The following is a 26,789-nucleotide window of genomic DNA, read 5'->3' as shown; positions in this document are numbered from 1 at the left end:
TAAACTTGATTTGAGCATCTTCCATTTATGAAATGCAGCTCAAGGTCCTTCACATAATTGCATAAAAACATTTAAGGCACTTAAAGGACAGGTTCATAATTTTTCAAGTGAGTCAGGTGTCCATATGAACAGTGAAAGAGGTTTTCCTCGCTGTAATCATTCCTCCTGTTCATACTGGATATTAAAAGATCCTTCAAATGTGTTTTCAGTGTAAGTGATGGAGGCCAAAATCCACAGTGTGTCCACACAGTCATTTAAAAGTTGATTTGAAGCTTATATGAGGCTTCAGCAGTCTGAGTTAGTCATATCAAGTGGATATCTGACACATTTACAGTCTTTATAGCATCAAATTCCCTCTTTGTGTTTCCCTGTTGAGCTGCAGGTGGAAGTATAGTAACAAAAAGAGGAACTTTGGCGCTAAAAAGACTGTAACGTTGAAAGATATCTACTTGATTTGACTCATTTGGACGCTGAAGTTTCATATTATCTTCAGATAAACTTGACTGTGGATTTTGTCCTCCATCACTTACATTGGAAGTGAACAACCAACATAACTTACTCTGTAACTAGAGGACAATGTGAGAACAGTTTGTTTCAATTTTAGTTGCCTCAAAACATGGAAGAACAAACTAAATGAACTACACAGTTTACCATCAGAAGAGCATATGAACCATATATATGCATTCTGATTCATACCTCGTGTTTAATCCTTAGCTATATTTATATTAGCTGTAGCTATATATTTATTTCCTGGGATGAAAGGCGGCCGTGCACAGAGCTGAAAAAAGGATGAGCTTGCAACTTGAGCCGTAATGCCGACGAAAACAAAACGCCAGGGAGAAGACTTTCAACATTTTAATGACTTCGAAATTGTCAACATGTGTTTACACACAAGTGAGTGACATCTTTGGTGGGTGAATTCTGTCAGAGCTAAGATGCCATAAACGAGTGTCAAGTGATGAAGTTTACCGGTGAGGTCTTCAGAGGCCGACAGTATCCATGACAACACACTGTCCCCTGGACCTTTGTTCCAAAGTAAACACACAGATGTACCCCCTAATTATTTTAAGTACCCCAAAATGAAAAAGGAGCAATGTATTTTGCCTGTTTGTTGGTAATAAGGTAATTTTGAAATGAAATTTATTAAGTTCTGCAGAAATCATCACTCCATCTTCCCTGAAACATCCAGATTTTTGCTCAGTTTTATGGTTGTTCTGTACCCTATAATAAAACAACGGGTACCTAGTAGGGGAGACCAGGGACAGTTGTAATATATAAATAATAATAATATAAATAATTTGTAAGTTCCTAAATTGTTACCCCCTTATTCCATAACTTCACATCTTGTTCCCCTCTACCTATATATATGATAAAATAAAACATTTCTGTGAGATTTGATAAATTAGGCACGATTATACAAATTTAAACAGTCTCCTTAACAGCAAGATTAAAAAGGAAGATCTTAAGAAGTGGATGTTTAGTGTTTTTTTGGATGAATTATAAACTGGTATCTTGTTGTGTCTGCAGACTGTATTAAATCAGGACTTGCAGTGAAGATGATGTTTCCTGCAGATCTGCATCTTCGGGGTCCATGTGGGAGTCAAAGGGGATGTAGCCCCGCCCTCCCCGGTGCCTCTCAGCCAATAGGAACTCTCCCTGGATTATCCTGCTGTTATAAAGGCAGGGGATGCTGAGGCTGCGAGAGAAGCGCCCACTACAACTAAAAAAACACCACTGAGCCAACAAAGCAAACTGTGGGCAAGACGCACTGATCCAACAGGTGCTCAGCAGAGGAAACTGAAGAAAATAAAAAGAAAAGTGATGGAGCACTCCAAACAGACACAGTACAGTTCAAACGAGAAGAAAGAGTCCGGGGACAGCAGCTCGGTGCTCAACGGACACTTTGACGGGATGGTGAAGCGGTCACCCGGCGGCACCGGGCGCACAGCCGGTCCCCAGACTCCGGGCGCGGAGTCCGGCTCGCACCGGTCGGCGGCTTCGGTGATGGAGAGCTGGAAGGAGGAGCGCACCAGGAGCGTGGAGGACAACGAGATGAGCCTGCCGTCCCTTGCCGCAGCCTACACCACCATCCTACGGGGGCTCGGAGAAGACCCGCAGCGACAGGGACTCCTCAAAACCCCCTGGAGGGCCGCCACCGCCATGCAGTTCTTCACCAAGGGCTACCAGGAGAAAATTATCGGTGAGTTTTAAATCCACAAAGCCGCTCAGAGGCGGTTGGGATTTGTCCTGCTGCGGTCAACAGGTGGCAAGTCTGACAGAGAGGAGAGTAAACACCTCCCAAAATTCACTGTAGCTTCTTCATCTTTTTAAAATGTTTGCAGAAAAGAGTTGATGCACTTTTAAAAATCTGATGTGTGGATGAAAATTCAGACTTTTAACTGAGCAGAGGGTAACTTTAAACTGTTTTTATTACGTGGGAATAATTTGTTTACACTGGTGATCATGACACACTGATAGAAAGTTAAATCATATATGTATGTTAATGGGGTGGACAAAATATTAGGAACACTACAAGCTCAATAATGAACATAAAGTAGAATTATCACCTTTCTGATAATATCAAGAAAAACTGAAAGTGTATAAGCTTCATTAAAGTGGGATTTAAGGCAGAGCTGTTGCATTAGATTGCACAGGTGTTCCTAATAAAGTGCTCTGTGAGTATATAATGTAACATCTACTCTGTCGCTGCTTGTTTTAAAGCTTTGCTGAAGCTGTAGTTTGCTCATAATGAATGAAATATTGAAATATTATCCCTCCTCTACATACACTGTGTACTTTTTAAGAAGCATTTTTCCAAAATTCAGCCAGACATGTTTAATTTTTATTGGAGATGTTCACTGAGTTTGAGCTGTAGATGGATCCGGCAGAGTTAAAAATGAATCGACTGTTACTTTGATCATCGTTTTAGTCATTTATAATGCAAACATGCCAAACATCTGCTGGTTGCAGCTTCTCAAATGTGATGATTTAAAGCTCTTGTGTGTCGTACGTGATAGTAAACTGAATTTCTCTGGATTTGAGACTGTTGATCAGACAAAACATGACATTTGAAGACGTCACCCAGCAGACGTTTTTCACAAGTTTCTGACATTTTATAGACAAAACAGTTAATCGAGAAAATAATCTGCAATCCTCATTTAAAAATGTCAAAAACTCAACATTCATCAAAGTGAAAAAACAGGGTTTTCATGCCATCATGTGTCATGTGCTGTGTTACACAATTTCATTTTGGGAGCTTTACTCGGGCAGATCTAACCGGCCTGTGAAACCTGTCGGAAAGCTGTTTTAAGGCGAAGGTCAAATAAATGATTGAGACTAATGTGCCCAATAAAGAGTCGAGTCAGACTCCACAGCTGGCAGAACCTGCTCTTCTGGTGCTCCCATGTCACTCCCAGAGAGGGGCTGCAGAGTATCATGCAGGCGGGCGGGCAGGGCAGGGTGGGGTGTGGTGGGGTGGGGTGGGGTGGGGGTAGGTGTTGGGAGCACCTGGAGACGTCTTGAAACGCTGTGTCAGGTCCACATGTGCCGGTTTCTCCACGCTACGACGCGTCGGAGTGGCTGGAGCCGGGGATCTGCCCCTCTTCTCTGCATCTGCCTCCTATAGAAGCCCATCTGGAGGTAGTTTGGCTGCAGTGGGGGTTGTTTTGCGTGTTATGAAGCTGTAACGCAAAAGGAAAGAATGCAGCCGAGTCAGAGAGAAAAATGTGAGTGGACCCAGCGAGGAGAGAGATTCATGTGTGATCCTGAAAAGGCTCCTCTTGACCTGAACACCGGATCCCACATGAAGCTCGTCTCATCTCTGGACAATCAGAGGATGGACAGTGATAAAGATAGTGATGGCATACATGTGTGTTGCCCCTCAGGCGGCGGCGGTGCTGTGGCTGTATGCTGATTGGCTGCTACAGGAGCCTCCCCTTTGACTTGTTGGAAAGCAGAGAACACACACATACGCACACACACACACACACACACACACACACACACACACACACACACACACACACACACACAAACACATGTAGGTTCAGACTGCAGCTTGGAACAGATTGCTGGATGTTTGTAAAGAGTTACTGCATTTTGAGAGAAGTGTCACACTGTTTGATTTGTGTGTGTGTGTGTGTGTGTGTGTGTGTGTGTGTGTGTGTGTGTGTGTGTGTGTGTGTGTGTGCAGGTCATGGGTTCAGCTTTCATCACAACATGAGCCTACAATCCTCTTGTTGACGAGCACATGACCAACAAAACTGTAGTGAGGAAAAGTTATGCAGAGATTAAACAGAAGCTCTGAGCCTGTAACGTTACAGAAGGCCTGTTATAGTAAACGTTGTTATTCTGTTTAGTATATAAACTTTTGCTTTTAATGGATAAAAATGGATTCCAGCTTCTTAAATGTGAATATTTTCTGGTGTCTTTAGTCTTCAGTGACAGTAAACTGAGTATCTTTGTGTTGTGTTGAGAGATGAGAACTCAGGCAACACTCGTAGTATGAAGAACAACTTGTGGTCTTCATCAGAGTCATCATAAAACACATTACAAACAACATTTAAATAAAGTAAGTTTGGTATGAAAGAAGGTAAAAAAAAAAAAAAAAGTAAAAAAAAATATATAAAAGACAACCAAGCATATACGTCCAGACACATATCAGCCAATGTTGTGGACTGTTGGACACAACAAGACATTTGAAGACGTCATCTTGAGCTTTAGGAAACAGTGTTTCACCATTTTCTGACATTTTATGGACAAAACAACTAATTAATCAAGAAAATAATTATTGAGAAGTCTGCTAGTGTATAAAATATCAGAAAATAGTGACAAGTGAATGCAAGTTGATGTATTCAAATAGTTTTTCTTGTCTTACCAACAGTCCAAACCTCAAATGTTTTCAGTTTACTATCACAGGAAACAAAAAGCTGTAAATCTCTGCATTTGAGAAGCTGGAACCAATAAGTTCTTGTAATTTTTTTGCTTGAAATGATTAATTGTTGATTAATGTTTTGTTGATCAATTACTCTGTTAAACTAATTGTTGCAGCTTTAATCTGAATTAATTTATTGGTATTTAAACGTTGAAACTAGTTGAAATTAGATGGAAACAACAATTAATTTAAAGACAGAAAGCACTTAAAAAAGGGATGAAAACTGTACAAACATGTTTTTAATGTGTAGAGACAAAAAGAAGATAAAGTTTAATAGTCCAACAGTCTCACACTCACTGCAGCACGTTTATCTGCTCTCTTGATTTAATTTCAAATCTTTTATTATGTTTTCAACTAAAAAAGTGTCTTTTCCTCACATCTGCACTACTCAATGTCCACTTCCTCCTCATAAGACCTTCGTCTCCACCTGTTCAGACAAATAGATTAGATCCAACTTTATTGTCAATGTACAAGAACAAGTACTTCACAACGAGATGCAGTTTGCATCTAACCTGCAGTGTAATTTAGGCATAAAGTGCAGTATTACAGTACAGGAGAAGTGTGCAGATTGAGGTTTTAGTTATAAATCTCTACAATATATGTGTGAATGTGTTATATATGTACAGGTTATACAATAAATAGTGTTGAATGCTGGTGTATGAAATATAAATATATATATAGAGAGAGAGGTGATAGATGAAGAGTATAAATAGCTTTAAATAATGTGTAAGATATGAATAGACAGTATATACAGGTTGTAAATGAACAGTTAGTGCTAATGTATTTAAATAAATACAACATACAATAAACATATAAAACAAATACATGAAAAAACAACAATGATAATCATCATCATATCAAAGAAAAACTTGCCAATTACAAGCTCATATCATAATGTTAATGCACCAACATGTTGTATCCACATGTGGTTGTGATGTTTAAATGCCAGAACGCCTCATTTATAACACAAATAACAGATGTTATGAAATAATGCAGCAAATAATATGAAAACTATTTTTCCCCAAGTTCATTAAAACCTTCAAAATCTTTAGACACAGTTGAAAGGTGTGAACTTTTCCTGCATTTGAGCACAAATTGAACGTATTAAAAATATTTTTCCACTTTTCCTGTTTTGAAAACGGGATTCTTGAAATATTGTTTCACTTAGATTCTCTGATTCCTGCGTCTCGTTTTTGAGGATGTGATGCTTTTCTTTGTCTTTGGACTGTTGGTCAAACAACAAAATGAGACATTTGATGGCTTCACCTTTGGCTTTAGGACATTTTCATGATTTTCTGACAGTTTATAGACCAATCAATCATCATAATCAATTAATCAAATAATAATTACAGATTGATTAATAAAAATGAAGGAGTCTTTGCTACCAGAGGAGACTCTGTAACATAAACTGCAGTGAAGAAAGTGAATTAAAGTTAAAGGTATTTATTTGTAAAAGTCTGTAAAACTGAAACTATGAAGCTTAGCAGATATGAGGTTTAATGTGACTTTTATTAAAATGACGTGTTATATAAGTTAAGATACTTCAACTTTATTGATCCCAAGCAGGAAAAATGTGTACTGTAGAGTGACTCCTGTAGATGCATCACAGCTGGACTTTGCTCTGATTGGCTGCGTCCCATCACGCCAGCGTTTCACTCGGCAGGTTTACCTCGTTTCAGATGAAAGAGCAGCTGCTTTCAGCCAATCATGGTGCCAAATTTGCAACATGAGATCATTTCCTCTCCTGTTAATTATGACACATTTTACTTGCCGCTGACGCACGAACATGCAGAACTTGTGCAAACACAATACATTACAATACATATCAGAGTACCTGAGAGAATTCTAACAATGCTAAATTGATCCAAGATTGATCCTAAAATGATCCATTAACCTCTAAACTTCACCCTGCAGTCAGCGGTGCTCCCTTGTTTCTGGGACTTATTGTCTTCTCTCCTACAGTTGAGGACTGTTTGTGCCGTTTCTCATTGTTTATTCTGATGAACCAGGAGAGTTTCTTTCCCATCAAAGTGTTGTCAGCTGAAGTAAAAAGGGTAAACTGTACAGATTGTTAATCTTCAAAGGTCCTTCAAGGCAAAGTTGAGATTTTGGGCTGTAAAAAATGGCAATGGCAGCCTGATGTGACTCCACTAACATCTCCACACTAATGAGTCTTCAGAGATGTGGAACTCATGTGTATAAATGTAGAAAAATCACCAGAGCTTGTTATTTTTGATATATTTGTAGTCACCAAGTTAATAAGTGTGATCTGGGAACATGGCGCCATCATTACAGCAAAGTTCAACAGTTCAGAAACACACACAGATGATCAGACATGATGTAAACAAGAAGTTTAGGCAGATTGTCTAAATGATGTTATTTAAAAGTAAAAGTGAAGGCGAGCTCAACCGACATGTCAGTAATAATTTCTCTTCTACGGTAAATAAAGTACGTTAAAGTTGAACCAGGAAGTCCGTCTGTGAACTGTTGTGATGGATGTTTAAGTCAGACAATTTTGGTTATAATTAAATCGTTTCCTAATTTTGTCCACCAGATAAATTTGGCTAACCTGAGTGTTTGTGTATAAAACCTTTCTGATTGTGTGACTGCTCGTGTGTCTCAAACGAGAGAGAAACCAGACAGCAGGTCGTAATGTCGCCTCCGCAAACGACTTATAGTTACGTTGGAGTGACAGACGCCATCTAGTGGCCGCAGTGGCTCTGACCTGCAGCGGCGGCGGTGCAGTTCATATGACGTTGATATACGTCGAGGTGGACGGTGGTTATAACCCAACGGTTCCTCCTTCCTGTTTCCAACCGCGAGTCGGGACGATTCTGAATAATCTGGGAAATAAACAACTTGTTATAAATTCTGCTCAAAATATAAACTGTATATTTCTGTGTGCGTGTGAAGGCCGGATGTACAGCGGTGACTCACGAATACACGCCCAGGGTTAGGACTAAGTATAGGAGCTGCACGTGTGTGTGTGTGTCTGTCTGTGTTTGTGTGTGTGATGCAGCACACACACACACACACATCTGGCTGTCTGAACGATAAATGAACTTTGTTTATTTAGTCATTCACTCCACCGTTTCCTGCTTCATTCAGAACGTGTCAACATGTGGCCTCTTCACTCTATGACTCACACACACACACACACAAACACACACACACACACACACACACACACACACACACACACACACACACAAGGCGGTGCTATTGAATGTAATTGCTGATGATGAGTAACACTGTCATTACCTGATACCCGGCTCGTTTCTGTCACCCAGGGCGTCTGAACCGACAGTCCTCACCAGCTGCCCTTTATTTAGTTAAGGTTGACTTAACGATATTTTCCTTCAAGGTGCGTGTGTGTGTGTGTGTGTGTGTGTGTGTGTGATGCATGTATCACTGTAATTGGTGGTGATAGAAGCTGTAATGAGAAAGGTGGGCAGAGTCTCAGACATGTTGTGCACTTCAAACGTCCCTAAAAGATAATTATGGTTTACAACAAGTTTCGTCATCGTTTCTATCGATAATAATGATATAATACAAAAGTGAGTTGTTGAGATCACTGTGAACACTGTAAACAAACCTTATTTTCTTTCTTTTTCCTTTATTTAACCAGATAAAAAGTCTCACTAAGATTAAAATCTCTTTTTCGAGAGACATCTGGCCGAGAGAGCAGCTGAAACATTATTATATCATTAAATACAAACAACATAAACAGACAAATACAACATTCACACACTAACAACGACTGAACACAATATCCAGTTAATACAAGATTATAGCTTTAACTTTGTTGTTGATTAGAAAACTCTTAAAACAGGATTACCACTTTATTACAGTGTCAACCTGAAGGCAACGTTCATCCTGGATCCGTTTTTCTTGTTTGTGGGTCAATAAGGTCTAAAGTGTGTCCAGGAGCTGGTTGCAGTTAAACTGTGCTGTGGATCCAACAAATAGACTTTCAGATAGATGAGATTCTGTAGAATTTGAACATTTCTAACATGTGTTCCCAACAGTAAATGTATTAAAAAAGACACTGTGACAGACAGCAGTTCTGCTTTTAGTCCCTCAAACCTCAGACTTGATGCAGTTGATCCTGAAGTGACCTTTTGAAGAGGTCGGTATGCTGTAAGATTGGTTCAATTCCATTTTTTATCCACGTAAGCAGCACGGCTGTAGGGAGGATCAATATCCGCTCGGTCCACCGCTTTGATCCAGACTGAAATATCTCAACAACTTGGATGGATTGCTATGAAATTTTATGCAGACATTCAATGATTCCCAGACATCGGGCCTCATGCAAGAACATTTTCTGACTTTTTTCTAGGCTGTTTGTTCCAAGTCGGATTCAACAAACTCTCTTAAAGGAAAAGGCTGTGATTTTCTATATTTTTCTTAATGTCAACAAATCTCATGTGCAGCCAAACCATCAGTGAACTGATCTATTAACAAGTATTGTGTTTCTATCCAAACCCTGATATATCTTATACCTCTGTGCTGTAGACCTTCATTGTTGTCCAAGAACTATTAAAAACATGTCAGTGAGCCACACAGCTGCACTGGTGGAGGTGATGGAGGGCTGCAGATATCTGGGTGTTCACCCTGACAACAGACTGGACTGGAAATGTAACACTGAGGCTTCAACAGGAAGTGACAGAGCAGACTCTACTTCTCGAGGAAGCTTAGGTCCTTCACTGTGTGCAGCGAGATGTTTCATATCTTCTACCAGTCTGTTGTAGCAAGTGCACTTTTCTTTGCAGCCATCTGTTTGGGCATCAGCATCAGAAACTGAACAAACTGATAAAGAAAGCAGACTCAGTGCTGTGATGGAGCCTCTAGAGCTGGTTGTGCAGAGAAAGATGTTGCTCAACATAATGGACAAAACTACACAACCGTCTGGTCTTTAGTCGGAGGCTCCTTCAGCTCCTCTGCATTAAAGAGCATTAAAAACCTGTAAAAACCATCCACCTCTGTGCCGAGAGCAGAGACTCCTCCACTGAGTTGCACATTAATAGCAATATCTTGCCTTGAAGCTATTCTACTTCTTTATTCTACCTTTTTATTTACTATAGTACCTTTTGTATACATATATATTTTTTGGTAGACACACCTCATTGTGTGTTTTTGGGAATAAATGAAGTTCTCCATCTGTCTTAAATGTTGCATTGAGGAACGTGTGAGATGATGTTAATTTATCGGCTGCCGACATGTTATCACTAATGTCTCCAGCTGCACAGCAGTCAGGAACAGCAACTATCAGAACAATCAATGGAAAGATTTATGACACTAAATGGACTTAAAATTAATACTTTATATCTTAGCGCTCAGTACGGTCCGAGGCCTGAACCTGATCTGTCCAAAAATCAAATCTTCACTGGTTTCTCGTTCAGAGGACAAACTGTAAAATACAACAACAGTCCCGAATAAGATCAAATAACATCTGAAAATAAAACACTCATGTTTGTGTTTCATGATGAAGAGCGACATCATCACTCGAACTGTGTTAGACAACAAACATGGGGAAAAGAGTCTAAAAGAACCTCTTTATCTTCTCAAACTCAGGCTACATGCGACCTTGTTTACACACATTCATACAAGACGCAGCAGAGACTGAAGCAACAAGTCAGTCTGTTCCCTTTTGGCTCGTTGACCCCCCCCCTCCCCTTCCTCCCCCTTCCCCTCCTCTTCCTCCCCCCTCCTCTCTCTCTAACAGATAGCCAGTCAGGAAATTAAAAAGTGCGGCAGTAAGAGCGAGAGGCGTCTGCGTCGTCACAAACAGATAAAGCGGTTTATTGAACCCCCGGCAACAGAAAAATGCAATAAAGCAACAACAGGAAGCAGCGTATGGAAGCAGAGCTATAATTAGATGCTGGTGTTTGCCAGAGAGAAACACCGGAGTGGACGATGAAGAGAGAGATAGGCCCGAGGTGAGACAGACGCCCGGCGCTGCGTCCTCTGACACGGCTGCTTCGGTTTCTGTCTGTCTGTCTGCTGGAGTGAAGAAAGTGATGCAGAGAGCTTCCTGTGCACATCAAAATCAAATAATTTCAAAATATACAGAGCTGGACATCAGAAAATAAATCAATCTTAAACAATAAACTTCCTAAACTATCTGTTAAAGATTATAGAAATGTGAGTAACTGGATTAAAAATAGATTAATTTTCATGAAATTAATTGGTAAATAAATCCATAAAATGAAAACATAATGTAAATCCTTAAAGAAACAGGAAGAGGAAATGAGTGGATAAATCTTTAAAGTTTAAATAAAAAACAACAACATAAAATGTGAATTTCTTCCAGTTTTTCTAAAATGAGACGTTCTCTTTTATGTTTCTCCTCCGCAGACGTGCTGAACGACGCCATCTTCGACGAGGACCACGACGAGATGGTGATCGTCAAAGACATCGACATGTTCTCCATGTGTGAACATCACCTGGTGCCCATCTTCGGCAGGGTGAGAGCTGCACACACACACACACACCCACACACACACACACACACACACACACACACCAGTGTGGTTTTCCAGAGAGCCGGATTAACAAACTCTGAGTTGATGAACGCTGAGATGGGAAACTTTTTGTTTCCAGATCAGCTGATCAGAGTCAGATCAATCATCTCTATGTTCACTCTGAGTTAAGCATGTAGGTGATGAATGGAAAAAAAACCATCATCAATGGAGCTCTGGTACTATGATTCACCATGGCAACAAGTAAATAAAAGGCAGAGCCTCCATTTTAATCCAGTGGATGTAGAGATATTAATGCATGTGTATGTGGACGATGACCATTTATCTTTAAAAAAGCCTGAAAGTGTCAATAAGTTAATACAATGAAGTTTTATTCAGTTTTTTCCATTAATTCATCATTTACTATCATTTACATTACCTTGATGATGATAAAGTAAACTCTGACTGTGTATCAGGCTGCAGCTACATTATGTTTTAATTTATTTGTTCAGCTTTAATCTGACAGGTGACAAAACACAGAAGGAAACGACTGAAGATGAAAAATATAGTTAAAGATTTAAAACATATAAAGATCAAAGACACAGAGACGTGACTGTAAGAATCTGATCCAGTAATAATGAGTTTGGTGATTTGCACTGCAGCTGCACCACAATCCTGCTCACTTATATTATTATTATATTATATGTATAATATCAACATATAATCTCCAATATTATAGGATTGATGTTCCATCAGTGCGACTGATCACATCATGAGTGAAAGAGATAATTATTCATTGATCCTACGTGTCTGAAGCTTCATACTGATTCTTTAACTTTAAACTGAGATTTGATTTTATGTGCAATAAACTGTCTTGTGTGCAGAGTCTCAGTGTTATAACAGAAGAACATGCACAGGTTTGATTCTGGCTGAAGTCATGCTGTGTAATATTTGACCTTTAGGGTAAAAACTGCTGTTCAAAGAAATGACTGATGAGCATAAAAGTGGAAACTTTAGAAAGTCCTTAAGTAACTAAACTAATATGAATAAAACAGTGTGTCTGGCTCTGTAAGAGGGAGGAGACAGAGAGAAACTCAGGGTTTGTTGAAGAAAACCTGCCAGTGAGGTTAGCTTCACTGAGTCAGTTGCCATGGTAACTGATGCAGAGTTTAAGTTAGCTCTCTTTCTGGAAGTGAAAACTCAGAGTTTTCACTAATCCTGCTTTGTGAAACAGGGCCGAGGTATCACTCAGTATCAACAGTGATGTCGCCTGATTGCAGGAGGAAACAGAAACATCAATTTTCTGTCAGGAATCGGGGATTTTGAGAAAAATAAAAGCAATGAACTGGAACATGATGATAGAAATTGCAGACATAATGTATATTGTGTCATGTGGTTCCAGTCAAAGGCAAAGAAAAGGCGAGGTCAGTGGAAAATGGCAGCAGGAAGTCTAGAAAACAGTCTGTGGAGAGAAACACAGTCAGCAGTTCATCCTCTGCTGGTGGAAACAAAATAATTTAAATTTGTAGATCCTATTGTATGAATCCTCAAACTAATGTGAACATTTTTTTAAAAGTCCGCTAGTCTGAAGGTGCTCATACTGTCCAACACTTTAGTTCAGATCAGATATCTACTGGTCAGATCGTTCTGACGTGTGCTCTTAATATTCGTGACCTCCTGACCTTTCCTCCAGCACCATCATCACTCCAAAACCTTAAATATATCATGTAGATTGCTCTAAAATGATTATAATGGCCCCGTAACCCCAAAAATGTTTGTTTGTTCCATCCAATAGTTTTATTTCGATGGATGTAATGAACATCACAGTGTGTAGAGCCAAAATTTTTGTTACTATACTTCCACCTGCAGCTCAACAGGGAAACATAAAGAGGGAATTGATGCTAAACAGACTGTAAATGTGTCAGATATCCACTTGATATGACTAACTCAGACTGATGAAGCTGAAAATAAGCTTCACATCAACAACACATTTTAACATTGTGAATTTGCAACAAGTGCATTTGTAGGGGATCTATGAACAGGAGGAATGATTACACCTATTTCACTGTTCATATGGACACCTGACTGTTGTTTTAAGACACACTTGAAAAATTATGAGCCCGTCCTTTAAGACTATCATCAGATTTTCAGCTTGTATCTTTAGAGCGTCCTGGTCTCTTTCAGATAAATAAAAGTATCAGATCAGATTCATCGGATACTCGTTAGTTTGGGAATCACAGTTTTTTATCACTGCTGAACTGTTTTTTTTAATGTTACCTTGTAAAACATGTTAAATGTGTCAGCAACTGATATGTTTGATTTTTGACAATATTCTTCGAGTAGCCCTTGAACATTGATAACATCATACAAAAAAAAAAAAAAGGTCACAACTATTGAAACATGGAAACAGATGTGTATCTAGAGAGACATTTATCTGGAGGTTCAAAAAACAGACACACAGAACATGAGAAACAATCAGATTAGTGAGATCTGTTTATCCTGTGTTTGTTTTTTTGTTGTCAGCCTCCTCCTCCTCCTCCTCCTCCTCCTGGCCTGCGCCTTTGACATCATTACTCTCCGCTAAAACCTGATTGGCCACTTCCCCCTTTTCTCTTTCTCTTTCTTTTCTTTCTCTGCTTCTCTTATCCCTCCATCGTCGCCTGCAGGTGCATGTCGTTTAAGACAATAGGGGCTGGCAGCTGATCCTTTTCCACCGGTGGAAATGGGCTCTGATGACAGCAGTGAATCACACACACACACACACACACACACAATTACCACACCTCCCGTGTTACTGTGTGTGTGTGTGTGGTGGTCGTCAGGTGGTTGTTTATGTCCCTGAACCTCCTCCCTCTCTTGGTCAACGTCAGCTGCAGCGTCGCCTCTTATCCAACCTCTCTCATCTGTCTGTCTGTCTGTCGTGTCTCTGTGACTCATCACACGGAGAGAGACCGTCTCCTCCTCCTCCTCCTCCTCCTCCTCCTCCATTGTTGGTCAGATGGCGTGCAGGTAGCCGCCGACTGCTTGATAAACTGTTTCGATGTTGATCAGACAACAGGCGTTTATTAAAGACTGTCAATTACTTTGCCATCAGCAGAGTCGCTGTCATATCAGTTGCTGAGAGAGTTTCAGGAGAGGAAACTACTCGCAAAAAACATCTGTCCTTTGGTCTCATATTCAGTCTTTAAAGGCGGCTTTATGGAGCTTTATAGTGAGTTTCAGCTCATTGTTTATCTGTCCGGCTGCAACTTTACTGTTCTGGTTCACTCTCAGCGCTCTCATAGCGTCGTTTTCAGAGAAAAAGCTCTAAAAAGCCGCTGTACACTACCTGCTCAGCACCAAACAGCAAACACACAGTTAGCTGTAGACTAGCTGGTGAACATAGTGGAGCTTTTAGCAGCTAAAGAACCAGATATTTCCCTCAGGAGCTAAAAGAGAGTATTATACTGGACTTACATTCACCAGGTGGACAGAAACTCCAAATAAATGATAATGTTGCTCCGTAACTGCTGGATCTTTAAATAAGCAACTGTTTACTAACAAGTTCAACATCATAAAAGGTGACGATATGTCGTGTTATGTTCTCAACTTGTTTCTGTTGCCCCCAAGATGATAAAAAAAACACTTAATGCAAGTTTAAGATTTATTATTTCTTTGCTTATAGAACCGTGTTGGGCTGACTGGTGGTTCTGTCTTTAGATGGACGATGTTCAGACTTTAGTTTTTGGACCACTGAGCAGCAGCATCACAAGCTATGAACACGACAAGTTTTCATCTTATAAAACAATATCAACAATTTTTCTATTTACTCATCCAGCACACGTATTATCATTCATTTGAGGCTGTGTTTTTGGCCACCTGATGAATATAACTCCAACATTCACTCTATTTTAACTCTTCCTCAAATACACCAACCAGACCAACAGTCCACAACCCAAAGATGTTCAGTTTACTGTCATTGAAGAACAGAACAAAACATATTAACATTTAAGAAGCTGGAATAAGAGAACTTTGGACATTTTTTCTTTAAAAAATGACTCAAAAAGATGAATCAATTATGAAAATAGTTAATTTTTTGTTGATTTATTGAAATCTTTGCAGCTCTAAAACTTCATTCTACAGTTTTTTTTACTAGTTGTTTTTTTGTCTAATATTCCTTCTCCTTTAGCTCTTGTTTTGGTCTCCACCAGCTCCTGAGAAAAAACATCAGTCTCTTTAGCTGCTAAATGCTCCACATGTTCTGACTGAACCAGACAGGAAATGTGTCATAAAACCAAAACAAATGAAAATAGGCTGAAAAGAGTAAATCTCTGTGGAAACCCTTTTCATATTAGGGATGTGCAGAAAGCCCAGTATTTGTATTTGTATCTGTATTTGTTGAGGCAGCAAAAAAATTATTTGTATTTGTATTAGAATAAAAGCGGAAAGAGGCTTAAAAATCCCATTTTTTCCCAGATCATAGACGACTGTTCTGACTACTGAGCTACAACTTTACTCATCACCTCACTGCAGACAGACCTCTAACTATTTTATTTTTAAAATATTTGTATGAAACAAATATTCGTGAAAAACCCCACTATTTGTGCTTTGCTGAATAATGTATTTGTATTCAGGCACACCCCTATTTCACAAACATCACACTACATGTTTGATTCAATGTGTAAAACCTTTATTAGTGGCTCTTTAAAGACACATTTAAAGGTCAAATCTAAGAGGAAACCCCTCTCGTTCTAGATGATTTTCTGGTTTTAGGAAACTTTTCTGCTTTCCTGCAGTTACTCTCCAACCATGATGATTCCTCTCATTTTTTTCCTCTTATGTTTTTCTCTCTCGTCGTTCACAGCACGAAATAAGCGTGAGCAGATAAGTGAAAAAGCCGCCGTCACAGTCGGCCTGTTTGATGTCGATATATCAGGCCGCTGCAGCAGAGAGCGGAAGAGGAGAAGAAGAATTGGAGGAAAAAGGAGAAAAAGAGATCTTTGCACGCTTGTTGCCGCTGCCCTTTCTCTCGTCTTGTCAACAAATTGCGTCTGACATTTGAGTGGAGCTCGTGTGTGTGTGTGTGTGTGTGTGTGTGTGTGTGTGTGTGTGTGTGTGTAAGAGAATTAGAGCCTGCAGCCATCCACAGCACTGATTCCCCGGCCGATGACTCCGGCTCTTCCTCCTCTCGTCTGCTGCTCGTCCACCTGCTCGATCGGCTCTCATCTGCAGCTTTTGTCGTCCTCCTTTCGGCTTCGTCGGTCAAATCAAAGCCGACGTGTCTGATAAACTGTCAGTTATGTTACGGAAAAAACACCTGTTGTATTTATAAGTAAATGTTAGTTTATTTGTTAGTTAAACTGTATTTATTCACAAAATCTCACTGAGATCAAGATCTAGTTTGTGAGAGAGACGGTTCATTCACACAAAACAATCCTCACAGACACAAATATCAACTAAGAGTCTCCAACTTTAAACTGTGTTGTTGTTAATTTCAGTAGTTCCAGTTCCAGTATAACAGCTGATAATCCAGATTTCAACTCACTAAACAAACTCCAGATTTAGTTTAGAGGAAAACACAGAAAAAAGATGAGAAGAAGACGGCCTCCTCCTCCTCACAGATGAAACATTTTATGGATATTTGTTAGTTTGTTGTGTTGTTATGATGTTTGTTTGTTATTATGAAGCTAATCAGAGATGTGACAAAACAAAAATTAAAACTACAATTAGATTGGTTGGTTAATTGAAGTCTGGCAGGAAACTCTGCAGCCTGCAGACGCTGCTCTGAACGAGCATCACTCTCTCTCTCCGTTTCATGTTTTTTCATTAGAAACTGAGGCGATAACAACTGTGTTCTTTATACAATAATTTAAGGAGCCCCGAATTTAATAATTCATACTCTCAGTTTCATAATTTACGCTCTGGATTGAACAGATTTCACGCTCCTGCGTGCTCTCTCACTACGGATCACTTGGATTTAATTTAAGGTTTTTATTTGGATCTCGGACTAAAATATGGATTTACTTATGAAATTCCTCAGGCTGACTGAATGTGTTTGGTGTTTCCCACAAGAGGAAAACACTTAAATCAAGAGCACGAATTATTAAATTGAGAGCACAACTTTTTTTTATTTCTCTCCGCGGCCTCTCGCAGGCTGGAAGAACTGATAGTTGGTGAAAAGTAAAATTATGTCTTGTGTGTGTTGTAATTCTAACAGTAATAAAACGATTCAAATCATATTCAAAAAGCATAAAACATAAAATGCAACGTTACAACCAGCAGCTGGTGAAGTTATGAGTGTGCACTTGTATTTATTTTTGTTGGCTTTAAAGAATAAAAAGACATTATTATCAGTCACACAGAGCTCCGTCTAAAAGCTGTGTAATGAGGCAGCTACAGTAAAGGTCACAAAGGTCACTAAATCATCAGGGGTCATCCTCTCGGACCATCTGGGACGTTGCAGCAAATTTTATGGAAATCACAAAATTTTTCACCTAAATAAACATGTGAGAGGAATCAGCAGCAGGTTTCACAGCAGTCAGTGACGTTTTTTGGCCTGAAACGTCTAATAGCTCTAATAAAAATATTCCACAACCCGTCAACATGTTAACTGGGCTGGGATCAGATGAGTTTATGCTACTGGTTAACATGTTTAATTTCTTTTCCCGCTCTGTGCAGGTTCACATCGGTTACCTCCCCAACAAGCGAGTTCTGGGCCTCAGCAAGCTGGCCAGGTGAGGATGTTTACTTTAATATGATGGACTGTGTGTGTTAGTGTGTGTGTGTGTGTGTGTGTGTGTGTGTGTTAGTGTGTGTGTGTGTTGTTCTGGGGTAGTGTTTAATTGGCCATCTTAGGTGTGTGTGTGTGTTTGTGTGTGTGTGAGCTAGTGTGTATTTAAGCTGATTACTAAAACGTGTGTGTGTGTTTATGTGTACTAGTGTAGAATCTGATCCCGCTGACCCCAATACCTTTAGGCTTATCGTACTAACACCCCACACACTAACCCAGTACTACACACACACACACTAACCCAGTACTACACACACACACACTAACCCAGTACTACACACACACACACACACACACTAACCCAGTACTACACACACACACACTAACCCAGTACTACACACACACACACTAACCCAGTACTACACACACACACACTAACCCAGTACTACACACACACACACTAACCCAGTACTACACACACACACACACACACACACACACACACACTAACCCAGTACTACACACACACACACTAACCCAGTACTACACACACACACACACACACACTAACCCAGTACTACACACACACACACTAACCCAGTACTACACACACACACACACACACACTAACCCAGTACTACACACACACACACACACACACACTAACCCAGTACTACACGCACACACACACACACACACTAACCCAGTACTACACACACACACACACTAACCCAGTACTACACACACACACACACACACACTAACCCAGTACTACACACACACACACACACACACTAACCCAGTACTACACACACACACACACACACACACTAACCCAGTACTACACACACACACATTGATGACAACAGCTAGTTAAGTCACATTTCTGAGACAAAATGAAGCTTTTGAACCTTTAAAATGTGATTCTGAACGGAGCTTTAAAGGGAAAATTCAGTTTGATACAACTTTTATTTTTATTTTTGTCAAATTAATCACATTAGTAACTGAGATCATTTAAAGTTTAAACATCATTTAAAGTTCTTGTAAAGTAAATTCATAGATTTGTTTCTAAATAAATTTCACCATTTCTGTGTTCCTGATTTGTTGGGCGTGGCTAAAACGGCTATATTATGACGTAATGGCGTGACCAGCATGACCCCCCCCTCCACTATATAAGGACGAGAGCGCCCTCACATCAGCGGTTATCCCGCTCAATTATGAGTTATTATTACCGTTTCTACTTTGACAGCGTACAGTTTGCTAGCTAGCTACGCCTGCACCCCGAACACGCGTCCTCTCTGGATGCCACAATTTAAATAACAGCTTGTTATTTAAATTCCCAAAAAATGAGGAGATGAAGAAAAAGTGGATTGATTTCGTGAAGAGTTACGTTGAAGGAGAGCTGAGGATCATCAGAGACGACCGGGCTTCACAGATAAACCGAATAAGAAACAGTCAGACGTTCATACAGGTTGTAAACAAACATCATGTTAGATAAACTTATGGAAGAGAGAATGATTATCCAAACATTCATCATTTTTCCTGTGTAATGAGAGCTTTTATAACCAACATCTCAGATGTGCTCAGACTGAAAACAGCTCTCTGATCCAGGAAGTCTGGAGTCTCTCTGTGATTCTTCTGAAACGTTTCCGACGCGTCTGTTCTTCAGCGGCCTCCATTTTTCTTGTTTTTCAAACATATTGATACAATACACATTCGCAGCTTGTTTAGATTTGGTAACAGATGCTTCGTGGCCGTACTCGATGATGAAAACCCTTCATCGCCTCTAACTTTAGAGCATCTTCGCTTTTATGTCTGTTAGAACCGGAGATCTGCAGACCTGCAGTACGACAGTGTTCGCTGCATGTCAGCATATGTCAAAAAGCCTGAGTTTAGTCACATTACATTCATCTTTCAAGATCTTTTTTTTTGAAACATGCAGCTTATTTGGAATAAAACCAGCTGATCAACCAGCAAACATCACATCAGAGAGAACAGAAGGATATGATGATATACGTATGTGATGTAATGATGTTTTGGAGATGATTGTCGCTGCTTTTCAGAAGATTATTGACATGCAAAACATCTGCAGCGACAGGAAGTTCATCTGCAACTATTTTGGCCGTTTTTAAAGGAAAAATGTCAAACATTTCCTTGTTGCATCCTTCTGAAATCTGAGGATTTGAAGCTTTTATGCGTCATATATGATAATAAACTGAATGTCTTTGGATTTTTGGCCTGTTGATCAGACAAAACGAGGATGTTTTATTATTATTTCCATCTGCACTAACGTCTACAGCGAGATCTGAGCTGCATCATCGTCATCTTTTTAAGCAGCATTTCTTCCAGCGTCCTGTCTTTCCGTTATGTATGTAAAGTACATCCTGCCGCTCCTCCTGCAGCCCGTTTGGTCTTGTGACATTTTGTCGGAGGTGGAGGGGGGTCTTCAGTTGTCCAAAGCGGTTTTCCTCACAGAGAAGATCAGCAGGTCGAAGGGGAAAACCGGGTCGTTTCTGCTTATCGGTTCATTTTCCGTCTGTTGGCTCATCAGACGAGATAACGGCTGTAAAATGAGTTTGTTTGTTTTTTAGCTCAGTGTTTATTTTGATGCAGAATATGTTTATTTTAATCTTTCCTTCTCTCTCCTCTCAGGATTGTTGAAATCTACAGCCGCAGACTACAAGGTACAAACAGATGTTTTATTTATTTTGATCTGCAGGCTGTTCAGAGTTCAGTGTTTTCAGTGTTTTCAGTGAACCGACGTCGTTGTTTGTTCTGATCTGTTTGTTCATGTTTGTCTGTCTGGCCACAGTTCAGGAGAGGTTGACCAAACAAATCGCCGTGGCGATCACCGAGGCCCTGCAGCCCACCGGGGTCGGCGTCGTCATTGAAGCGACGTACGTTCACTCGTTCACTGATTGTTTCCTCTCTTTCACTCTTTATTCATGTCTTTCCACCACCTCAGTTCCTTTCCTTTCCTTCACCTCCTTTCCTCCTCCTCTTATCTCCTCGTCTCCTTTCCTTTACTTTCACTTAATCCATCACTTCATTTCCTGTCCTTTACTTCTTCTACTTCCTGTTACGTCTCCTTCACCTCCTTTCTTTCTTACGACCTCCCCGATCTGTTTTATTCTTTCATTTAATTCCTTTTATCTCAGTTCATGTCCTTTCACCTCTTCTTTATTTTTTATACTTTCATTCTGCTCCATCACTTTTATCTCCTTTCATTCACTTCCTCTATTTTCTGTTATATCTCCTTTCCTGCTACTTATTTTTCTATTCTCTCATTTAATTTCTTTTTTTCTCTGTTCCATCATTTAATTTCCTGTATTTTCCTCTTTTCTGCTGCATCCTCTGCTTTCCTCCACCTCCTTTATTCTTTTTATATTTGTTCCATTAATTTAATTTCCATCACTTTACTTCGTTTCCTTCCTCTGTTCTGTCACAACTCTTCTTCTCTTCACCTCTTCTGTCTTTTTTTATATTTTGATTTGTTTTCCTCAACTTTACTTTTCTTTTCATCCTCTTTCTGTCACTTCTTACACTTTTTCACTTACATTTAACTTTCATTTAGTTTCTTTTGCCTCTGTTACTAGGACTTTAGTTTCCTTTCATTTATTTTCTCCTCCTTCATCTCTTCTGTCGTTCTTACGGCTTTCCTTCACATTTCATTTCTATCACTTCATGTCCTTCCTCTTTCCTTTTACCTCTTTCTGTCCTTCACATTCCTCACCTTCACTTTCTTATTTTTATCTTGATTAAATTTCTTTATACTTTGGTTTCGTTGCTTTCATTTTCAATCTTTTTTTTATTTTTTCTTCTTTCCTTCACCTTCTCTTTATTTCTTCCCTCCCCTCTGTTTTATTCATTAATAGAGAGGTGAAGTCCCTCACTGGACCATCATGGGGCTTTATTTCAGAGAAGATATGTTCGGTAGTCAACGGCAAGAGACAAATCATTTTTTGATCCTGTTTGAATTGTGCCATGAATTACACATGTTTGTCAATTGCAAGTCAAGAAAGTTGCAGTTTGTCATAAAACTGTTAGACGTCATAACTTTCTCTCTCCAGAGGCTAGCCGGATCCTCTGCAGCTAACGTTAACATGATGCTTGTGTGTTTCGTATGGGGATGTAGTCACACGAGCAACAAGTCTTCTTTGTTCTTTCCATGGATGTATAATAAGAGCTGGATATGACGCCGTCGCTCAGCCTTGCAGCTAATTTTTCCCAGTGGCCACTCGCGGTATTGCAGCGAAAAATCCCCCTGCGGCCCAAAAAGGTTTTTCCCCCATAGACCACCATTGTAAAAGAGACGCCTGTAAAACTGTTGACAGGACACCTCGAACTGCAAACAATATCAATTATGACTCTTTATATTACGAACTTTAGATCCATGGAGGTTTTATGTTTGTAAAACTTTCCTCAAGCCGAGAAAAGTGATTTAAAAATCCGTGCACATATTCAGTGAGCCGCACAACGCGGAAGCAAACCAGGAGGCTAGTAACTTTTTTTGGCGTATGCGCCAGGCGAGTAATTCCTATAGGACTGAATGGACGCCATTTTTAGTCTGGTATCCAGCTCTGATAATACATCCATGGTTCTTTCTCTTAAAATAAAAAGGACCAGGAGATGCTGGATAAAATGGTGACGGCCATGTTGGTGTTGGTGACGGATATTGTGTAGTTCATTAAGCGGTTTCACCCAAAACTAAATGGTACTTTACTATTTTTATGCTTATTTTTTTAAAACAGGGAATTATTTGTGGTGATATAAATTGATCATTTGTGTAATTCATGGCACAATTAAAACAGGACCAAAAAGTGATTTGTCTCTCGCCGTTGACATATTTTTTCTTAAATAAGGTCCCGTTGGTGGAACAGGAAGGAGTTCACCTCTCCATTGCATTTCTTTGACCTCTGCTCTATAATTTAAATTTCCCTCCCTTCACTTTACCTCCTCGCCTTGTGTTTAACTTCCTGTACTTGTACTTCCTGTCCACAGTCACATGTGTATGGTGATGCGCGGCGTTCAGAAGATGAACAGTAAGACCGTCACCAGCACCATGTTGGGAGTTTTCAGGGAAGATCCAAAAACCCGTGACGAGTTTCTGACGCTGATCAGGAGCTGAGGAGACCCAAAGCTCCTCCTCTTCCTCCTCCTCCTGTTGCCTGGGGTTACCTCCACCTGCACGGACCAGCCGCCGTGCATACTGTGTGTGTGTGTGTGTGCGCGTGTGAGAGAGAGAGAGAGAGAGAGAGTGTGTGTGTGTGTTTTCCATCTCACCAAAGGCAGTGACAGAGTGTTTACTGTGTTTTCAGTCCGATTCTGTTTTAATCGTCAGATAATGTGAAGCCTCACAGATGTTTCCGTCTAGGTGGAGTTCGTCTGAGGCCGTTGACTGACATGTTGTTTACTTTTAGACAACGGGACAGACTTTACCCCTTTGTCCACGCGTGTTGTGTGTGTTCATTAATAAAATATCAGTCAGTCGCTGGCCTCGAACACCCGGGAGAGACTTTACAGAAAGAGTATTACAAAGAAAGTTCATATTAAACAGAACGTGTTGCAACTAAACGGTACGAAAATAAACAAAACGTTCCAGGCAAATAAATAAAAGCATCAGATTTACAGTAATGTGGAGCTCAAACAACCAAACAACCAAAAGACCAATCAGAGAGATTCATCTGTTATGAAAATAATTGTTAGTTGCAGCCCAAAATATGACTTAATAAGTTTCCTTTTTCCTTTAAGTCTCAGTGATCGATCATGTTTTTATGGTTTTTACAGCATTTTCACACTTAATTTAGAAAGCAGCTGATTTAAATTTAGGATCGATACCGTTAAGTTTGTATTATCAAAACAATTATTAAAACGTTTAGTGCAGAATCATTTGCAACATGAGCTAAATGCAGCCTGTAATAAACATGTGGAAGTGACACCAGTATCGTTGTGATGGTGTGAAGGATCCGTCTGTCTGTGCCAACTCGCCTCTCCAGTAAAACCAAAAAAAATTACTTCAGAGCGAAACCGAGAAACTGAAAGTTAAAATTTAGGAGAGAGGCAAATGAAATGTGTTTATGTGTGTGTGACGGGCGACTGTGTGTGTGTGTGTGTGTGTGTGTGTGTGTGTGTGTGTGTTTGTTACTGACTATGTGTTTACTTGTGTAGCATGTTATTGCATTTTAATGCATCATAGTGTCCCCAGACAGATGTTGGGAGGTTTTAATGGTGTAACGTTGTGACTGAAGTAGTGTGCATGTGTGTGTGTGTGTGTGTGTGTGTGTGTGGGTAGGGTGGGGGTTGTTGTTTTTGTGGCCTTGTTGAGAAGGAAGGCCGCTTCTTTGGCCTCTTCACCATCATCGTCACTTTATGTACTGTGTTCATTTCAAAGACTTTTTAATCAAAGAAAATAAATCTCTATGTGACGACGACAGTGGCTTGTTTCTTCACTGCACAGAAAACATGTTTACATCATTAAAAACCAGGAAAGTAACTAAGTACATTCACTCAAGTACTGTACTTAAGTATAATTTTAAGGTACTTGTACTTGAGTATTTTCATGTGAGGCTACTTTATACTTCCACTCCACTACATTTCAGAGGGAAATATTGTACTTTCTACTCCACTACATTTATTTGACAGCTTTAGTTACTTTTCAGATGAAGATTTGACACAATGGATAATATAACAAGCTTTTAAAATACAACACATTGTTAAAGATGAAACCAGTGGTTTCCAACCTTTTTGGCTTTTGACGTCTTACAAAAAGCAGTGTGTAGTCGGGGTCACATTTCACATGTCTATGAGTTGTTAACAGCTCCACCAAATAGTGATTTTTCCCTCTAAACTTCTCACATGCTTTCATTTCAATAAATGTTCAAATGATCCAATATTTCAGCTAAAATCAAAGATTAGAGAAAAAGTCCAAAAACTGAAAACAGATTTGTGTATCAGAACTTTGTTTTTTCTTCTTTCCTCTCCCATTAATCATCTCACGACCCCTCAGATTTATCTGCTGACCCTTTGGAGGGGCCCCGACCCCTAGGTTGGGAACCACTGGACTACACTAGCTAACTGTATATAAAGTAGTGTAAACTAGCTCCACCTCCAGCAGCTACAACAGTAACATGCTGCTCTAACACTGATGCTTCACTATTAATAATCTAATGATGTCATATATAATAATATATCAGTCAGAGGGACCAAACCACTACTTTTACTGTAATACTTTAACTACATCAAGCTCATAATACTTATGTACTTTTACTGTTTCATGCAGGACTTTTACATGTAATGGAGTATTTTTACATGTCATAAACTCTGGTCTGAAGGTTTCTGGAAAATGTAAAAAAAAAAAAAAAAAATCATGGATGTAGAAAAACCAACAAGGTTGAAGGAAAACTGGCTCCAAGAAATCGGGCCCCACAGCTCATTTTTGCCCCGGGGCCGGTTGCAGGGTTTATCTGGCCCTGAGCCCAGCGTGCACAGCGGAGGGCTGGAGCTGATCATGGTCTGGATGTCTGACAGAAGCATGACTCAGCAACTCTTAGAGTTTTGTAACATCTCATTCATGCATCTCAATACCCAGCAGCTCACAGCAGAGAGACGCTCCGGGTTTGAATCCGGTTCGTCGAGTGCAGAACGTTCAACTCCACGACCTCGAGAAGCAGCTCAAACTAAAGGTCAAAATGTTTGTGTCGACAGTGTTTCCATGTTTGTTTGTTTGTTTGTTTTTGTCCTGACAATGAAAATGATCTCAACTTCATCACTTATGTAAAACATTTGTTCTCCTATTACCTGGTCAGCTGATGACATTTAATGGAGTGAAACAACTTCAATAACTTCACACTACATGTTGTCATCTGACCTGTAGAAAAGTTACAAATTGCAGCTTCAGAGGTCAAAACCATAATAATATGAACTGAAAACACAGCGTTAGTGTCTGCTGTCACCTTCAGACGGATTGACAGGGATTTTTTTTATTTTTTATGTTTATATTTTTTAGTTTTCATCAATCATGTTTGTTGACAGAACTCTAAAAACTTTTAACATGGTTGGAAATATGTGTTTTCACTTTAACATCTCTTGGATTTTGTTTTTATGTCTGTAATCCATCAATAAATCATATCATAAAAACCAACAATTATCTATCGGTTAAAAAAACAAAGTAGTTTCTTTCCCTCATCAAAGTCAGTGTGTGGACATGTTCTGACTTTGGCGCCCTCCAGTGGTCGAACCAAACAAAAACACAGTGGCAGAAATAAAACATGTCATCTCAACAGAATCTTGATTCACTTTTATGTGTCTGCTTTAGTTGTACTGCAAGCGTCTGCTTTTAAAAGGTTCTCAAACCCAAACCCGATGACATCACCATGACATCATCAGGGTTATTTTTTCAGACTTTGAAAATCTCCTCGAGACGAGTCAACTGAACTTTATGTGTAATACTGATGAAAATGCTGCGTTCACGTCATATGGGATGGATTTCCATGTTTAAATCTTATGACAATCATAAAGACGCCTGTATGATTACAGAATTGGTCATGTGAGGATTAAAATACTGTGGATTGATCATATAACATCATATCTATTAAATTTGGGTTCAATTACATTTGCGTCAATATTAGTTTTGTTTTCAGGTGCTTCTGTATTATTAAGACTAAAAGCTTTTCCAGTTGTAATTATG

The 26,789-nt window shown here is 39.6% G+C and overlaps 1 protein-coding gene across 2 annotated transcripts; it reads left to right on the top strand.

Annotated features, from left to right (window-relative positions):
* Positions 1 to 1,720: 1,720 nt before the first annotated feature.
* On the top strand, positions 1,721 to 23,966 carry gch1 (GTP cyclohydrolase 1). 2 transcript variants are annotated; one of them, XM_067614831.1, is made up of 6 exons: positions 1,721 to 2,200; positions 11,291 to 11,400; positions 18,052 to 18,107; positions 20,756 to 20,787; positions 20,916 to 21,000; positions 23,105 to 23,966. In XM_067614831.1, exons 1-6 carry the CDS (start codon positions 1,822 to 1,824, stop codon positions 23,229 to 23,231), a joined length of 789 nt encoding a protein of 262 aa, XP_067470932.1. In that variant the 5' UTR covers positions 1,721 to 1,821; the 3' UTR covers positions 23,232 to 23,966. The 2 variants fall into 2 exon arrangements, with proteins under 2 accessions (XP_067470932.1, XP_067470899.1); XM_067614798.1 differs by lacking the exon at positions 23,105 to 23,966 and having other exon boundaries at positions 1,956 to 2,200; positions 20,916 to 22,536.
* The last annotated feature ends 2,823 nt before the right edge of the window (positions 23,967 to 26,789 follow it).

Source organism: Thunnus thynnus, chromosome 1 (genome assembly GCF_963924715.1).
Source record: "Thunnus thynnus chromosome 1, fThuThy2.1, whole genome shotgun sequence".
Lineage (NCBI taxonomy): Eukaryota > Metazoa > Chordata > Actinopteri > Scombriformes > Scombridae > Thunnus > Thunnus thynnus.
The sequence above is the reverse complement of the archived record's forward strand: the minus strand, read 5'-3'. Positions and strand labels throughout refer to the sequence as shown.